General features: G+C 53.8%; 1 protein-coding gene across 4 annotated transcripts in view; it reads left to right on the top strand.

The window, feature by feature from the left end:
* Positions 1 to 12,900, top strand: part of BCAS4 (breast carcinoma amplified sequence 4) — a 57,747-nt gene that overhangs the window by 7,677 nt on the left and 37,170 nt on the right. For all 4 annotated transcript variants that reach the window (XR_013814189.1, XM_079784117.1, XM_079784116.1 and 1 more), the window contains exon 2: positions 4,395 to 4,466. Coding sequence is in view for 3 of the 4 variants with exons in the window: in XM_079784117.1 (XP_079640243.1) it covers positions 4,395 to 4,466 (72 nt within the window). In the remaining variant the exon portion in view is untranslated. The remainder of the gene's footprint in view (positions 1 to 4,394; positions 4,467 to 12,900) is intronic.

The raw sequence follows: 12,900 nt of genomic DNA, 5'->3' as shown, positions 1-12,900 counted from the left end.
TCTAGGCCCTGGGAATACAAAGGGGAATAAAACAGACTAACACCCCACCCTCCAGGAGCTTTTATTCCGATGGAGGAAAAGGAAAGGAAACAAGTAAAATGTATAGTACGGTGGTAAGAGTAAAGAGAAATGAACTGGGGCAGGACAGGGAATGGTAGGCGAGTTGCGAGGTCAGGGGAGGCCTCATCGAAGAGCAAAGGAAGCATGGGATGAGCTTCACCAGTGAAGGGAACATCAGGTGCAAAGGCCCTGGGGTGAGGACATGGCTGGTGTGGTTGGTGGGGAGTGAGCAGCCGGTGATGAGGTTGGAGAGGAGGGGGAGGGTCCAGATGGGATAGGGAAAGGGAGTTTTATTTGACATTACTGAGTGAGGTGGAAAAGAGGAGAGGATTTTTTTTAATTAAGATATAATTCATACAACATAAATCTGACCATTTAAAAGTATGTAATTCAGTGTTCTTTGGTATATTCACTCTGTTGTACAAACATCACCCAATTCCAGAACATTTCCATCACCCCCGAAAGAAACCCCATGACCATTCCCTATTTCCCCTTCCTCGCATCCCTCGGGGGAGACAACCACCAGTGTACTTCCTGTCTCTGTGGATTTGCCCCTTCTGGATATTCACATCAAAGGAATCGTGTACCAATGGCTTTCGTGTCTGGCTTCTTTCACTCAGCATATTTTCCAGGTCCGTCCATGTCCTGGCGTATAGCAGGACCCCGTTCCTTGGTGTGGCTGAATAATATTCCCCTGTGTGGATGGAGCACATTTTCTTTGTCCATTCATCAGTTGATGGACGTGAGTTATTTCCACTTTTTGGCTGTTAAGAACAGTGTCCAGGTTTTTGTAACAGCTTGTGTTTGGAGGTGTTTGGATATCCTTTGGGATGTGTTGCTGGGTCATCGGATAACTCTGTGTTTAACCTTTTGAAGAACTGCCGGACCGGGTTCCAGCGCTGCTGCACGAGTCCACGGTCCCGCCCGCAGGGTCCGCGGAGGGTTCCAGGTGCTCCCTCCACATCCTCGCCAACACTTACTGTTTTCCATTTTGGGGGGTTGTAGCCACCCTAGCAGCTGCGAAATGGCATGGTGGGAGATTCTGAGCTGAGGAGACTTTGGGCTTAACAGGGTCTTTCAGGGGAGTAGATGGAAGGGGAGCAGGAGAGGAAGCAGGGGACCAGTGAGCAGACTACTGCACCAGTCCCAGCAAGAGAGGACAGTGCCTTGTGCCAGGGTGGCGGCGAGGGAGACGGGGAGAAGCGGTCGGATTTGGGGTACACTTTTAAGGAAGAACCGAGAGGATTTGTGTGCAGATTGGATGGGATGAGGGGAGAGAAAGAAAGATGAGTCAAGGATGCTCCCAGTTATCTGAGCAACTGGACAATGGTGTTTCCATTTGTTGAGTTAGAGAAGACCATAGGTGGAGGGTCTTGTGTTGTTGTTGTTGTTGTTTTTTTAATTTTATTGATTTTTTACAGAGGGGAAGGAAGAGGGATAGAGAGTTAGAAACATCGATGAGAGAGAAACATTGATCAGCTGCCTCCTGCACACCTCCTACTGGGGATGTGCCCACAACCAAGGTACATGCCCTTGACCGGAATCGAACCTGGGACCTTTCAGTCCACAGGCTGACGCTCTATCCACTGAGCCACACCGGCTAGGGCTCTTGTGTTTCTTTATGCCAGTCACTTGGTAGGCCGGGGCCAGCCCCTTTTCGTGTGTGTGTGTGTGTGTGTGTGTGTGTGGTTTTTTTGTTGCCAGCCCAGCTGGGAAGTTTCGACTGGCACTTTGGGAGGAGGGGTGTGGAAGAAGAAAGCAAATGCTGTGCTTCACATATGTTAAAGCAAGTGTCCACTGGCCGGGCCCTGAATGTTACTTAAAGTGAGCCATTTGTGTCCTTGCCCTCGGAGCGGGACAATGTGTGCCCGGGGAGTTACAAAGGACCGCGAGGGCATTCATCCTGATTATGGGCTGCTTCAAAGGGTGCGTGGGCTGCAGCCGGCAGGCCTCTGCTTTCTGAGGCCACTTAGGGGATTATCTGGAGAGAAAATGGCCCCGTGAGTGATTTGTGGGCCTGCGGGGTGCTAATTCTGAGCTCCTTCCTGTGGGGTGGGAATGTCTTGGGGCTTGTTCCTCCCTTAGCCCACCAGACCGTCAGCAAACGCGTTCTGGGCTGTCTCCTGCCTGGGGGCACTGCCCTGAGTACCAGGAGGCGGGCGGGGAGACGATAGCTGACAGCGATGAAGGGGACACATTTCCCTCTCCCCCAGGAGCGTCGTGGTGGCTAGGCGTCAGCTCTGGAGTCAGTGCTTACGAGCTGTGTGACCATGAGCAAGTGACTTAAGCTTTCTGGTCCGTTGTTTCTCAGTCCAGAAAAGGGGGAAATTCCAGCACCTGCTGTATGGAGTTCTCCTGAGGCTCAACTGAGATGATCCACTTACGGTGAGAAGCCCTTGCTTTTGCGATCCAGTGAGAGAGAGACAGAAAGCAACCACTTACACACCTCCTGTGCGTGGGCTCTCTGTTAAATGGAGCCACGTTTATTGTCAGCTTAGCCTCCTACCAGCCCTGCCCGGCCGAGGCTCCTGTCACAGGGCAGCCAACCAAAATGCAGAAGTTAAACCCTTGGGTCAAGGTCGCACGGCTGGCAAAAGAGAAGATGGGATTTGAACCCAGGACCGAGTAACTTCTTTCTGGTTGAGATGCGCTTCCTAGGAGCAGGGCTTCAGGCGCATCTCGGGAAGGAGGCAGCGGTCCAGCTGGGGCGGGTCTGCGTTGTCTGCACCCACTCTCCCCGGGGGTCTCCAGCCCTCCGTGCCCGCTCCCGTCTCACTCTTCTCTGCATCAGAAGGAACAGCCAACACTCTCCCACCTTCTTTCTCCCTTGGCGCCTTCAAGACATTGTACCATGATTTCACTTGGGGGGGGGGGCACTTCCTGTGTGTTTCCCACCCTCCCTCCGCTGAGGTCGCCCTCCCCTGTCAAGCCTCCCCCGTGCAGGCACAGAAATAGTCCCAGCTGTGAGATGAAGGTTCCAGAGTTTAAAATTGCCACGGGTACTATTTATACTCCAGCCGGAAAGATGGCTTTTTGCAGCCGTTTACTTTGTGGCGGTGGCGACGGCTGGCGCTGCAAGCAGCCGGCTCTGGCACCATCTAAGCATTTCCCGGGGCCAGTGGGTGGTGAGGGGCCTTCGGGTGCGGGGGGGCGGTCCCAGGCTGCCCAGAAATGCCTGGTGTCGCCTCCCTGAGCAGCGTGATTGGCCTGGTGAGCCAGAGAAAGAGGTTCAGGGTCTAGAAGTTTCTTCCTAGATGCCTGGAATTTAAAAAAAAAAAAAACACACGAAACCCTCCCCTATTTTATAAGCCTTGAGAGTTGTACATACCTGAGGGGGAAAGGGTCAGACTAATTTCTACACATGTGATGAAAGCAGGGCTTATAAACTGGCCGACCCATTCACATGTGTGTTTAGCTTGGCCCGTGGAGCGTTAGAAAAAAATGTATCTTTTTCTGAATTTGTGCCACTGGTTGAAAATTGGGACATTTCTCCTGAAGTGAGGGTTTCTGGCCTCTCTTGGAAAATGAAAGGGGTCTGGCACCTCCGAGATCCGCACGCGGCCCAGTGGCGTGTCCCTCGGTCACGTCACTGCCTGGCCCCGGTAACCGGAGCTGGGACCCTTCACATTCCATAAAGCCTCCTTGTCCGTCTCCCTTGTCACGCTCCCCAATCCCTACTCTCCTGGGCTAATGATAGGGTTTCCAAGAAACAATAGGGCGCCCAGTTCAAGCTGAACTGCAGACAACGGATAATATTGCAGTGAGAGTGCGTCCCAGGCTGTCCACAGTTGGCGGTGTCACTGCAGGCCTGTGTCTGTTGGCCGCACGCGTCTTGTGTAGTTACAGATTCGGCTTCTATTCTGCATCTCCCACGGCTCACGCTTCCTCTCCGGTGTTTCTCAGGAGGCAGGTCTCAGGGTTTATTAGAGCGGCTTTGAGGCTGTGGGCTCAAACCTACATGAGAGTCCTGGCCCTGCCACTGGCTAGCTGTGTGTCCTCGAGCAGGTCACCTCCCCTCTCTGAGCCTCAGTTTCCTTGTCTGAACAACGGGGATCTTAAGGGTACCTGTGTTACTTCCTGTTGATATTTATTTCATGTCTTTTGAAAGCTGCATAGACTGGATGGCCCACGGTGGCTTTGCCCAGCCCTCAGGCATCAAGATTGCGCCCAGATTATCCCTGTTTCAAATGAGGCTAGGAGAGGTTTTGCAAAGGAAAAGTCGGTCTAGAGGGAATTGGGCGGATGACCCTAACATTTAGCTTGCTCTTTTTAAAAATGAAGGGCACTTGTCTCCCTGGAAACCGTTCGCTAACCTCCAGGACGCTGTCTTTCAGGCGAAGGAGGTGGAGGAGACCATCGAGGGGATGCTCCTGCGGCTGGAGGAGTTCTGCAGCCTGGCTGACATGGTGAGTGCCGCCGGGCGGCCGGGGCAGTGGTTTCCACAGGCCACACGCCAGGCCCTGCCTGAGTTTTCTGGGGAAGCCATTTGGGTGGAGATTTAGCAACCAGCAGGAGGGGGGCCTCGGCCAGCGGTGAGCGGAAAACCGCACGCGCGCTCTCCCCCTCCACACCCAGGCGTCCTGGGCCGGCCATCTTGCTGCGTCCTCCCGGGTGGTTTTATTCCTCAGAGGAGCGGGCGCGGGCCACCAGGTGGCACTCTCGGCGCCGATGCGAGCCGTGCGGGATGCTGAGACTATATTTAACTCCCCTCGCTCCGCGGCTCCCCAGGCAGATGTGGAGTCACCAGGAAGCGCCTCAGGCCTGCGAGGCCTGGCAGGGCCGGGGCGCAGCCAGGGTGGTCCTGGGCATCGCCTCCTTCCCAAACCCTCTTGCTCTCCACATTTGCCTCCTACCCTGGTTTTTGGGGTCAAATCCCCTTAGTTGGGTGGGGAAGAACCTGGAAGATGGTGCCTGAGGCCCAGAGGACAAGATCTCCACTCCCTGTTCTCTGTAAATCTCCTCTAGATCCTGGTGTCCCCAGGCTTGCTGCCAGCCAGGTGTGAGGCCCCAAGGAGCAATGATAGAACATTCTGGAAATGCCCAAGCTTATTAAAGGCAAACCGGCAACCCGAGATGGAGGCTTCTGCCTGGGAGCCGGGAGGGTAGAGCTCCATGCTGCGACCTGACCCTGCCTCTCCCTGGAGCCGGAGCCCGGCCGGCCCTGTGGTGTAGACTGTGCCTGGGAAGCCAGGTCTGCAGTGGTCTGAGAGCCCACGGGGTCGCAGTAAAGCAGCCCCAGATGTTTACTGCACATCTGCTTTGTGCCAGGCACCCCATGAAATGTGTCTCCTGTGTAACCTCATCTCCCCTAGAAGCAACCCAACGTGATGGGCTCCGTGTCAGCCCCATTCATTCTACAGACCTGCCTTGTGCCCGCCTGGGCATGGCAGTGGACGGACAGAAACGGTCCCACGAGGGCCTGTATGTGTGTGTCTTTCTCGAGAGCCGATATTTTAGTTCAGGTGGTGGCTCAGGTGGGAGCTGGGTAATCAGACAGACTTCATGGCCTCTCAGTTTTTTCTTCTTCACCAAATATGGACGCCTTCTCTGGCTGGGCCCGGGTGGGTCCGAGGGTGCAGGGTCCACCGCTGTCTCCAAGCCCAGACTGCTGGGAGGGCGACGTGTGCTCCAGTCGCTGTCATTCACTGTGGAAACGCTGTCATCGCCGTGTGCTCAGGTGCACAGGGAGGCTGCAGAGGTTTTGAAAAGAGAAAGAGGGTCCAGAAGGAACGGGCACATAATCCTAAGACTTGGTTTGTTTTTTTAAAACAAACCAAAAAAAAGGAGCAAAAGCATTAGATTCTGCCTGGGAAATCGGGAAGGCGTCATAGAAGAGATAGTGATTAATTGGGAGTTGAGGACACAACAGGAAGAATTCAACTGCTAAGGAGAGCGGGGTCCAGTCAGGGCATGCCGGGCGCAGCGTGGACAGTGAGGGCCCACAGGTGAGGGGCGGATTTGAAGACGGCATGGACGGGACCCAGGGACATTGTTGTTGACAAGTCCTAGCCCATCGTCCTGTGAAAGGAGACCCCCTGTGGGTCCGGGACAGCTGGGGGTGGGAGTCAGCGTGGACAGGCCACACCTGCCTTGAAAACCACCAGGGCTTATGGGGGAAGTCGTGTTTAGGTGGCCAGGAGGCCCGAGACTGCAGGCTGCATCGAGAAGGCCCTCTCTGAACTCCGAGATGGAGAAGCCTTCCTGCAAAGATTTAATACTGAGGCCGCACTCAGGTGCCCCACAGCCCAGTCCTGCCTGCAGATATGTTGAATTTTTTTTTTGAGGTGGGGGGGGGGCGGGGGCGGGGAAGGAATTTGCTGCTGTCATTTATAGGATGTCATGCCCCAAATCTGGATTCCTGGCTTCTTAGAAAAACGAAGATCCGGCCCCCGCTGGGTGCTGGTTCCCACCTAGCCCACATCAGCTGGAGCTGCATAGTGGCCGCCCCTGTGGCCTGGCCACTGTCCCCTGGCCCCCTGGGAGCTCCCCTGCTCCAGGGCCGCCTGCCGGACCGCCATCCTCTGCTCGTGTGTTTAAGGCAGGGAGTGTTCTGTGTACTCTGGGCCCTCCTGAAAGCGGCAAATAAAGCCCGTCCAAGAGGGCCCCTGATCCGAGAAATGGAAGAGAGTGCCCTTCTGTGGACATGAAAACTGTCTCAGCGTGTTTACGGCAGTGAGCCTGTCCGCACGGATAGAACGTGCCTAGGACGCACTCCTGTGGCCCCGGTAGGCGTTTTGAGTTTGCAGCCCTTCACTGATGCTCTGTGCTGATGCTGTTTAGATCAGGGGGTCCTCTGGGCCCCAACAGCTGAGGCTTAGCTTAGCTGGTGTGTCTGCATCCAGGTGTTGTGAGCTCCACAGCACAGGGAGAGGTGTCCAGCTGTCAGCCCTGGCTCATTCCTCTCTTGATCTGAGCTAGGGATGCGTGGGGTCCTCTGCGGGGCAGGTGATGTCACACCATGGACCACGGTCCGGGTCCCTGCCGTGGCTTTTGGAAACACTGATCCAGTTAGAGGTCTGAGAGCAGCCAGGCTCCCTGGTACACAGTCCAGAGGGAAGCGGCTTCATTTCTGATAAAATCAGGCTGTTGGAAAGAGTCCGGCTTCCTGTCTGGTGCATTGACTCCTCTGCCGGCCTGGCCCTGATCGCTCTCGGTGACTGGAATTCATTACCCTGCGCCTGTGGCCTGTTTGACCTTAGGAATAGTGCCACTTCAAGCTCTGAGTCTCCCCGCTGTGGGGCCTGGGGCACAGCACGTCACCTCTCTGTGCCTTTATTTTCTCCTCTGTAAAATGGAGATAGTGGTTCCGATGATCTGCTGCTGCATCCAGCGACCCCAGGACGTGGGGCTGTAAAACAACGGCCCATGGGTGATGTGGGCCAAGGCAGGGCACAGAGGGCGGCTTGGCTGAGTCCCAGGGCACCTGTTGCCTGGGGCTGTCCACGGTGGCTCTTCTCTCACTTGTGATGTCTGGGATGGGGGGTGGGGGGAAGCTGGGGCTGGCAGGCATGCCGGTCCTTAGTGCAGCCCCCCACGTGTTGAGCTTGTGCTGCCTCGTGGCATGGCGGTGTGGCCCCCAGAGCAAGCACGCCAGCAGACTGGAAGCGGAAGGAGCCAGGCTCCGGAGGCTTGCATATGGAAATTGACACAGGGTCACTTCCATCTTTTTTTTTTTTTTGTCAAATCAGTCACGTAGGTGACCCAGATCCACGGGGTGAGGTCTTAGACCCCACCTCTTCCTGGAAGGACGTAAAGAACTTGTGGGCCTGTTTAGCCACTAACAGTGTATCCATTTCCAGAGTTACCATGAGGAATAGGTGAGGCAGGGATGTGACCCAGTGAAAGGACAGACGATGGCAGGTGTGGGAAGGATGGACATGCCAAAGGGCACAGCCCCTTTGGAAAATAGTTTGGCGATTTCTTATAAAGTCAAGCCTGTACTTACCCCACATTCCAGCCATTGTGGCCCTAGATAATCGCCCAGGAGAAATGAAAACAAATGTCCACAAAGGCTTGAACGCAGGGTACATAGCAGCTTCGTTCATGACGCCCAGAAGCCGCCGGCAGTAGGCGTGGGGGGGAGAGGATCTCATGCAGAGCCAAGGGCGGGAATGAGCGCTGCCCACCACAGCCTGGGGCTCTCACAAACGTGATGCTGAGCGAAAGGAGCCGGACACGCGAGTACGCTCTGTGTGGCTCCCCTAATGTGAAGTCCAAAAATCGGCACAATAACGACTGGTGATGGGAGTCAGAGAGTGGCCAGCTTTGGGAGGGTGTGAGGCCTGGGAAGAGGCTGACGGAGCCGCACGGGGTGGTAGCGTGCTCTGTAGATGGGCGCGGGTGGTGGTTACACAGATGTAAGCACGTGTACGAGGTGACCGAGCTGTCCGCTTGAGGCCCGGGCTCTTTATGTCATGTCCACCCAATTAAAAATAATTGCTGAGCACGGGGCCTGCTGTGTACCAAGTGACCCACACACGGTAGCCACCGAGGTCATCGTCACCAGCATCAAAGCACCAGCAGGTTGTGACGCTGATGAGATGATATAGACGCTGGACTGCAGAGCCTTCCGCCTCGGTGCCCTCTGGGGTTGGGGCAGCTGGCCAGGGCCCTCCGAAACCCCCATGGCCGCGGGCCCACCTTCTGGCAGGGAGCAGACTCTTCCTTCGCTCACACAATGGAGAAAATGTCCTGTTGGCCTCAGCCCAGCAGTTGCATTTGGCATTGGTGCCTGTTCTTGGGTCAAGTGCATTTGCTCTCCTTCCTGGGGCCCTGAATCATCCTGGACAGCGGTCTTCGCTCCGTGATCACCTCCACCTCCACCGCCCAGACATCTGGGCTCCGGAGCTCAGCCCTGGGGAGGAGGGGGAACAGGCTGGGAAGGGGAGGGCCTGCCAGGCCCCCACCCAGTGAAGCTGCCTGGGGGTCGTCCTGGCAGGGGTTCAAAAGCATTGGTTCCTCGCTGACCTCTCTGCTCTTCTCAGGAACAGACAAAACATGCACACCCAGGTGCCTGGGACGCGATGGTGTGTCGTGGGCTGGCTGTGAGAAAAGAAATGTGTCGCTTCCCTTTGACTCCCCTATAACAAGGGAAGTGCACAGGGACTAGGTGAGGAATAGGTGAGGACACCGTGCTGGGGACACACTAGGGAGTGGTGGGGACTGTGGTTAACCAGAGCAGGCAGCTGTCACCCAGCTCTAGATGGGTGTTGCCATGTGGAACCGGGCCTCAGTGTGGCCTGGTCTTCAGCAGCCAGAAACCGGGGTTTCTAAGGGAAAGAGTCTTAATTTTAGATCTTGGCACCTGGCTTGCTTGTGCTTTTCTTGGCTTCTTCTTGCGTGTGTGTTTGTTTAAGGCACGATGCTGGTTCTCTGTGGAGACACGGAACGTGAGTGCGGATCTCTGGTTTGGGGGGATGGCCTCAGACCAACCTGGGCTGGAGGCCCCCATCTCCCACTTTGTAGCTCTGTGATCCTGGGCCAGCTCACTCCGTTTTCCTGACTTTTTCTCAGTTTCATCGCCGGCAAAATAAGGTTGAAGATGAAATAGTTCCCCTTTACAGGGCCCGTTTCCAGAAAATTACCCTCTGCTGTCCCCAGCGTACAGCCTGCCTCTGGGCAGGTGCACATGGCGCCCTCACACCCACCGCTCTGGCTGGTGGAGTAGCAGCCTCAGAGAGGGGCCCTGGCTCGGCCCACAGACCCCTTTCCTCCGGTTCCTTCGGATTCAGAGGAAGGCGGGATGCTCCGCGAATCCCCTCTCTGCAGCGTTCGCTCCTCTCCTGTAGGTTGCTAAGACCAAGTCCTCCCGATTCTCACCCCCCATATGTTTCCTTACCAATTAATAGAAAGAAAAGATTGCATTTGATCCACTGTGTTCTGTCCTCGCCACGAGTGACCTGCTCTGGATTGCGTCATGGCGACTGCTTCTGCGGGCAGCCTTGTTGAGAGGTGGGCTTCCCTCTAGAACCGTGGCCTTGGGGAAGAAGGGGGACATTGAGGACTTTTCCCTATCGCGTAGCAAGTGCAGGTGCCGGGCAGCACATGGACAGTGGTGAGGTGTTAGGGAGGGGTGGCGACTGTGGAAGCCGGAGAGCTGCCCCGTCTGGAGGGAGCAGCTTCGGTGCCTGGGGAGACGCAGGCCCGTGTTGCTGAAGCTGCTGACTCTTTTTTTTTTTAAATTTCTTTATTGATTACGGTGTTACATATGTGTCCTTATTCCCCCATTACCCCCCCATCCCCCCCGATGCCCTCACCCCCCTGTTGTCTGTGTCCATTGGTTAGGCTTATAGGCATGCATACAAGTCTTTTGGTTGATCTCTCCCCCTTACCCTCACCCTCCCCTACCTTCCCTCTCAGGTTTAATGGTCTGATCGATGTTTCTCTGTCTCTGGATCTATTTTTGTTCATCAGTTTATGTTGTTCATTATATTCCATAAATGAGTGAGATCATGTGATATATATCTTTCTCTGACTGGCTTATTTCACTTAGCATAATGCTCTCCAGTTCCATCCATGCTGTTGCAAATGGTAAGAACTCCTTCTTTTTTATAGCAGCTTAGAATTCCGTTGTGTAGATGTACCATAGTTTTCTAATCCACTCATCTGCTGATGAGTGCTTAGGCTGTTTCCAAATCTTAGCTATTGTAAATTGTGCTGCTATGAACATAGGGGTGCATATGTCCTTTCTAATTGGTGTTTCTAGTTTCTTGGGATATATTGAAGCTGCTGACTCTTAAGAGAAGCTGTACATCCAGGCTTCACCGCTGCAGTATGTTGTTTGTTTTTTTTTTTTTATAAATCTTTATTGTTCAGATTATTACAGGTGTTCCCCCCCCCCATGGCTCCCCTCCACCTGATTCCCCACCCCACCCCCTTACCCCCCGCCACTGTCTTCATCCATAGGTGTAAGATTTTTGTCCAATCTCTTCCTGCACCCCTCAGACCCCCTTCCCCCTGAGAATTGTCTGTCGCCTCCCTTTCTATGTCCCTGATTCTATTATATTCACCAGTCCATTCTGTTCTTCAGATTTTTTTATTCACTTGATTTTTAGATTCACTTGTTGGTAGGTATGTATTTGATGTCTTTTTGTTGTTCATAATTTTTACCTTTACCTTTTTTTTCTTCTTCCTCTTCTTAAAGAATACCCTTCAGCATTTCATGTAATACTGGTTTGGTGGTGATGAACTCCTTTAGCTTTTTATTGTCTGTGAAGCTCTTTGTCTGACCTTCAATTCTGAATGATAGCTTTGCTGGGTAGAGTAATCTTGGTTGTAGGTTCTTGCTGTTCATCACTTTGAATATTTCTTGCCACTCCCGTCTGGCCTGCATAGTTCTGTTGAGAAATCAGCTGATAGTTATATGGGTACTCCCTTGTAGGTAACTAACTGTTTTTCTCTTGCTGCTTTCAAGATTCTCTCTTTGTCTTTTGCCCGTGGCATTTTAATTATGATGTGTCTTGGTGTGGTCCTCTTTGGATTCCTCTTGTTTGGGGTTCTGTGCACTTCCTGGACTTGTAAGTCTATTTCTTTCACCAGGTGGGGGAAGTTTTCAGTCATTATTTCTTCAAATAGGTTTTCAGTATCTTGCTCTCTCTCTTCTTCTGGCACCCCCAAAATTCGGATGTTGGTATGCTTAAAGCCATCCCAGAGGCTCCTGATGCTATCCTCACACTTTTGGATTCTTCTTACTTTCCACCTCTCTGGTTGGGTGTTTTTTGCTTCCTCATGTTCCAGATCTTTGGTTTGACTCTTGGGGTACGGTGATCTACAGTTGAGTTTCTGTATATTCTTTATTTCAGACAGTGTATGCATAACTTCTGACTGGTCCTTTTCCATTTTTTTTTGGTATTCTCATTAAGGTCCTTGAAGGTCTCTTCAAGTTTCTCAGCAGTTTTTAGAAGATTCTTGAGTAACCTTATAAATGTGGTTCTGAACACGGTATCGTCCATTAGTTTACTTTCCTCCATCTCTTCTATTCATGACCTCCTTCGGTGTCTCCACATTTTGGCTGCCTCCCTGTGTTGATGGAGTGGCTTTGTGTGGCCAGTGACCTATAGGGGCCGGTAGCTCAGCTTCCCCAGTCTCCCTAGGTGGTCGCTCTTGGTACCCCCCTTTGTGGGCTGAGTGCAAAGTCTTGGTGTTGTTAAGCCTTGATTGCTGTTGGTACACTGGGAGGATGTGACCTCCAGTCCAATTGGCTGTAAGGATCAGCTGTGTCTACGCCGGGAGACAGCCTTATTCAACTAGACTTGCAAAATTGTAAAAGCCTCTGTGCTCAGCTTGGATGGGGCGGAGTTTCATGGTGGAGCCCACAGCCTTGGCTTCTCGTCAGCCCCGCCCTATGAGGTTCCTGGGTCTCAGTGTCCCTCAGTGTACCTCTGTACTCCCTGCAAGCACCTCTGAGATAAAGGCGCCCTGGAGTTTCGCCCGCTGCCAAACAGTCTAGTCTCTCCCCCAATGAATCTGGATTTCCAGATTCTCGCCCAGAACTGGGTTTCAGTGCAGTCGGAACTGGAGCTCAGTGCAGTCCAGAGCTTTTGTCTCCTTCCCGTTAGGGCAATCCAGTGGCACAGTCAACAGTCCGTCCTCTGAGCGCTTTCACGTGCGCGCCTCCGGAGCTCTGCCTTTCACCGCTCCCCTGAGTTTCCACCTTACAGCCCAGATTCCCCCAGTATGAGCCTGGGTCCCCAGGGTTTCGCCTGGAACTGGGGTTCAGTGCAGTCGGAGCTGGGGTTCAGCGCAATCTGGAGCTTTTATCTCCTTCCCGCTGGAGAACGCCGGCCAGGTACTCAGCCGCCCCGTCCTCTCTGGCTCCGTCCTCCCCGCACGCGCGTGCGC

This window comes from Cnephaeus nilssonii, assembly GCF_951640355.1.
Source record: "Cnephaeus nilssonii genome assembly, chromosome: 11".
In the NCBI taxonomy this organism is placed as follows: domain Eukaryota; kingdom Metazoa; phylum Chordata; class Mammalia; order Chiroptera; family Vespertilionidae; genus Cnephaeus; species Cnephaeus nilssonii.
Note: the sequence above shows the minus strand (reverse complement) of the source record. Positions and strands in the feature narration are given on the sequence as shown.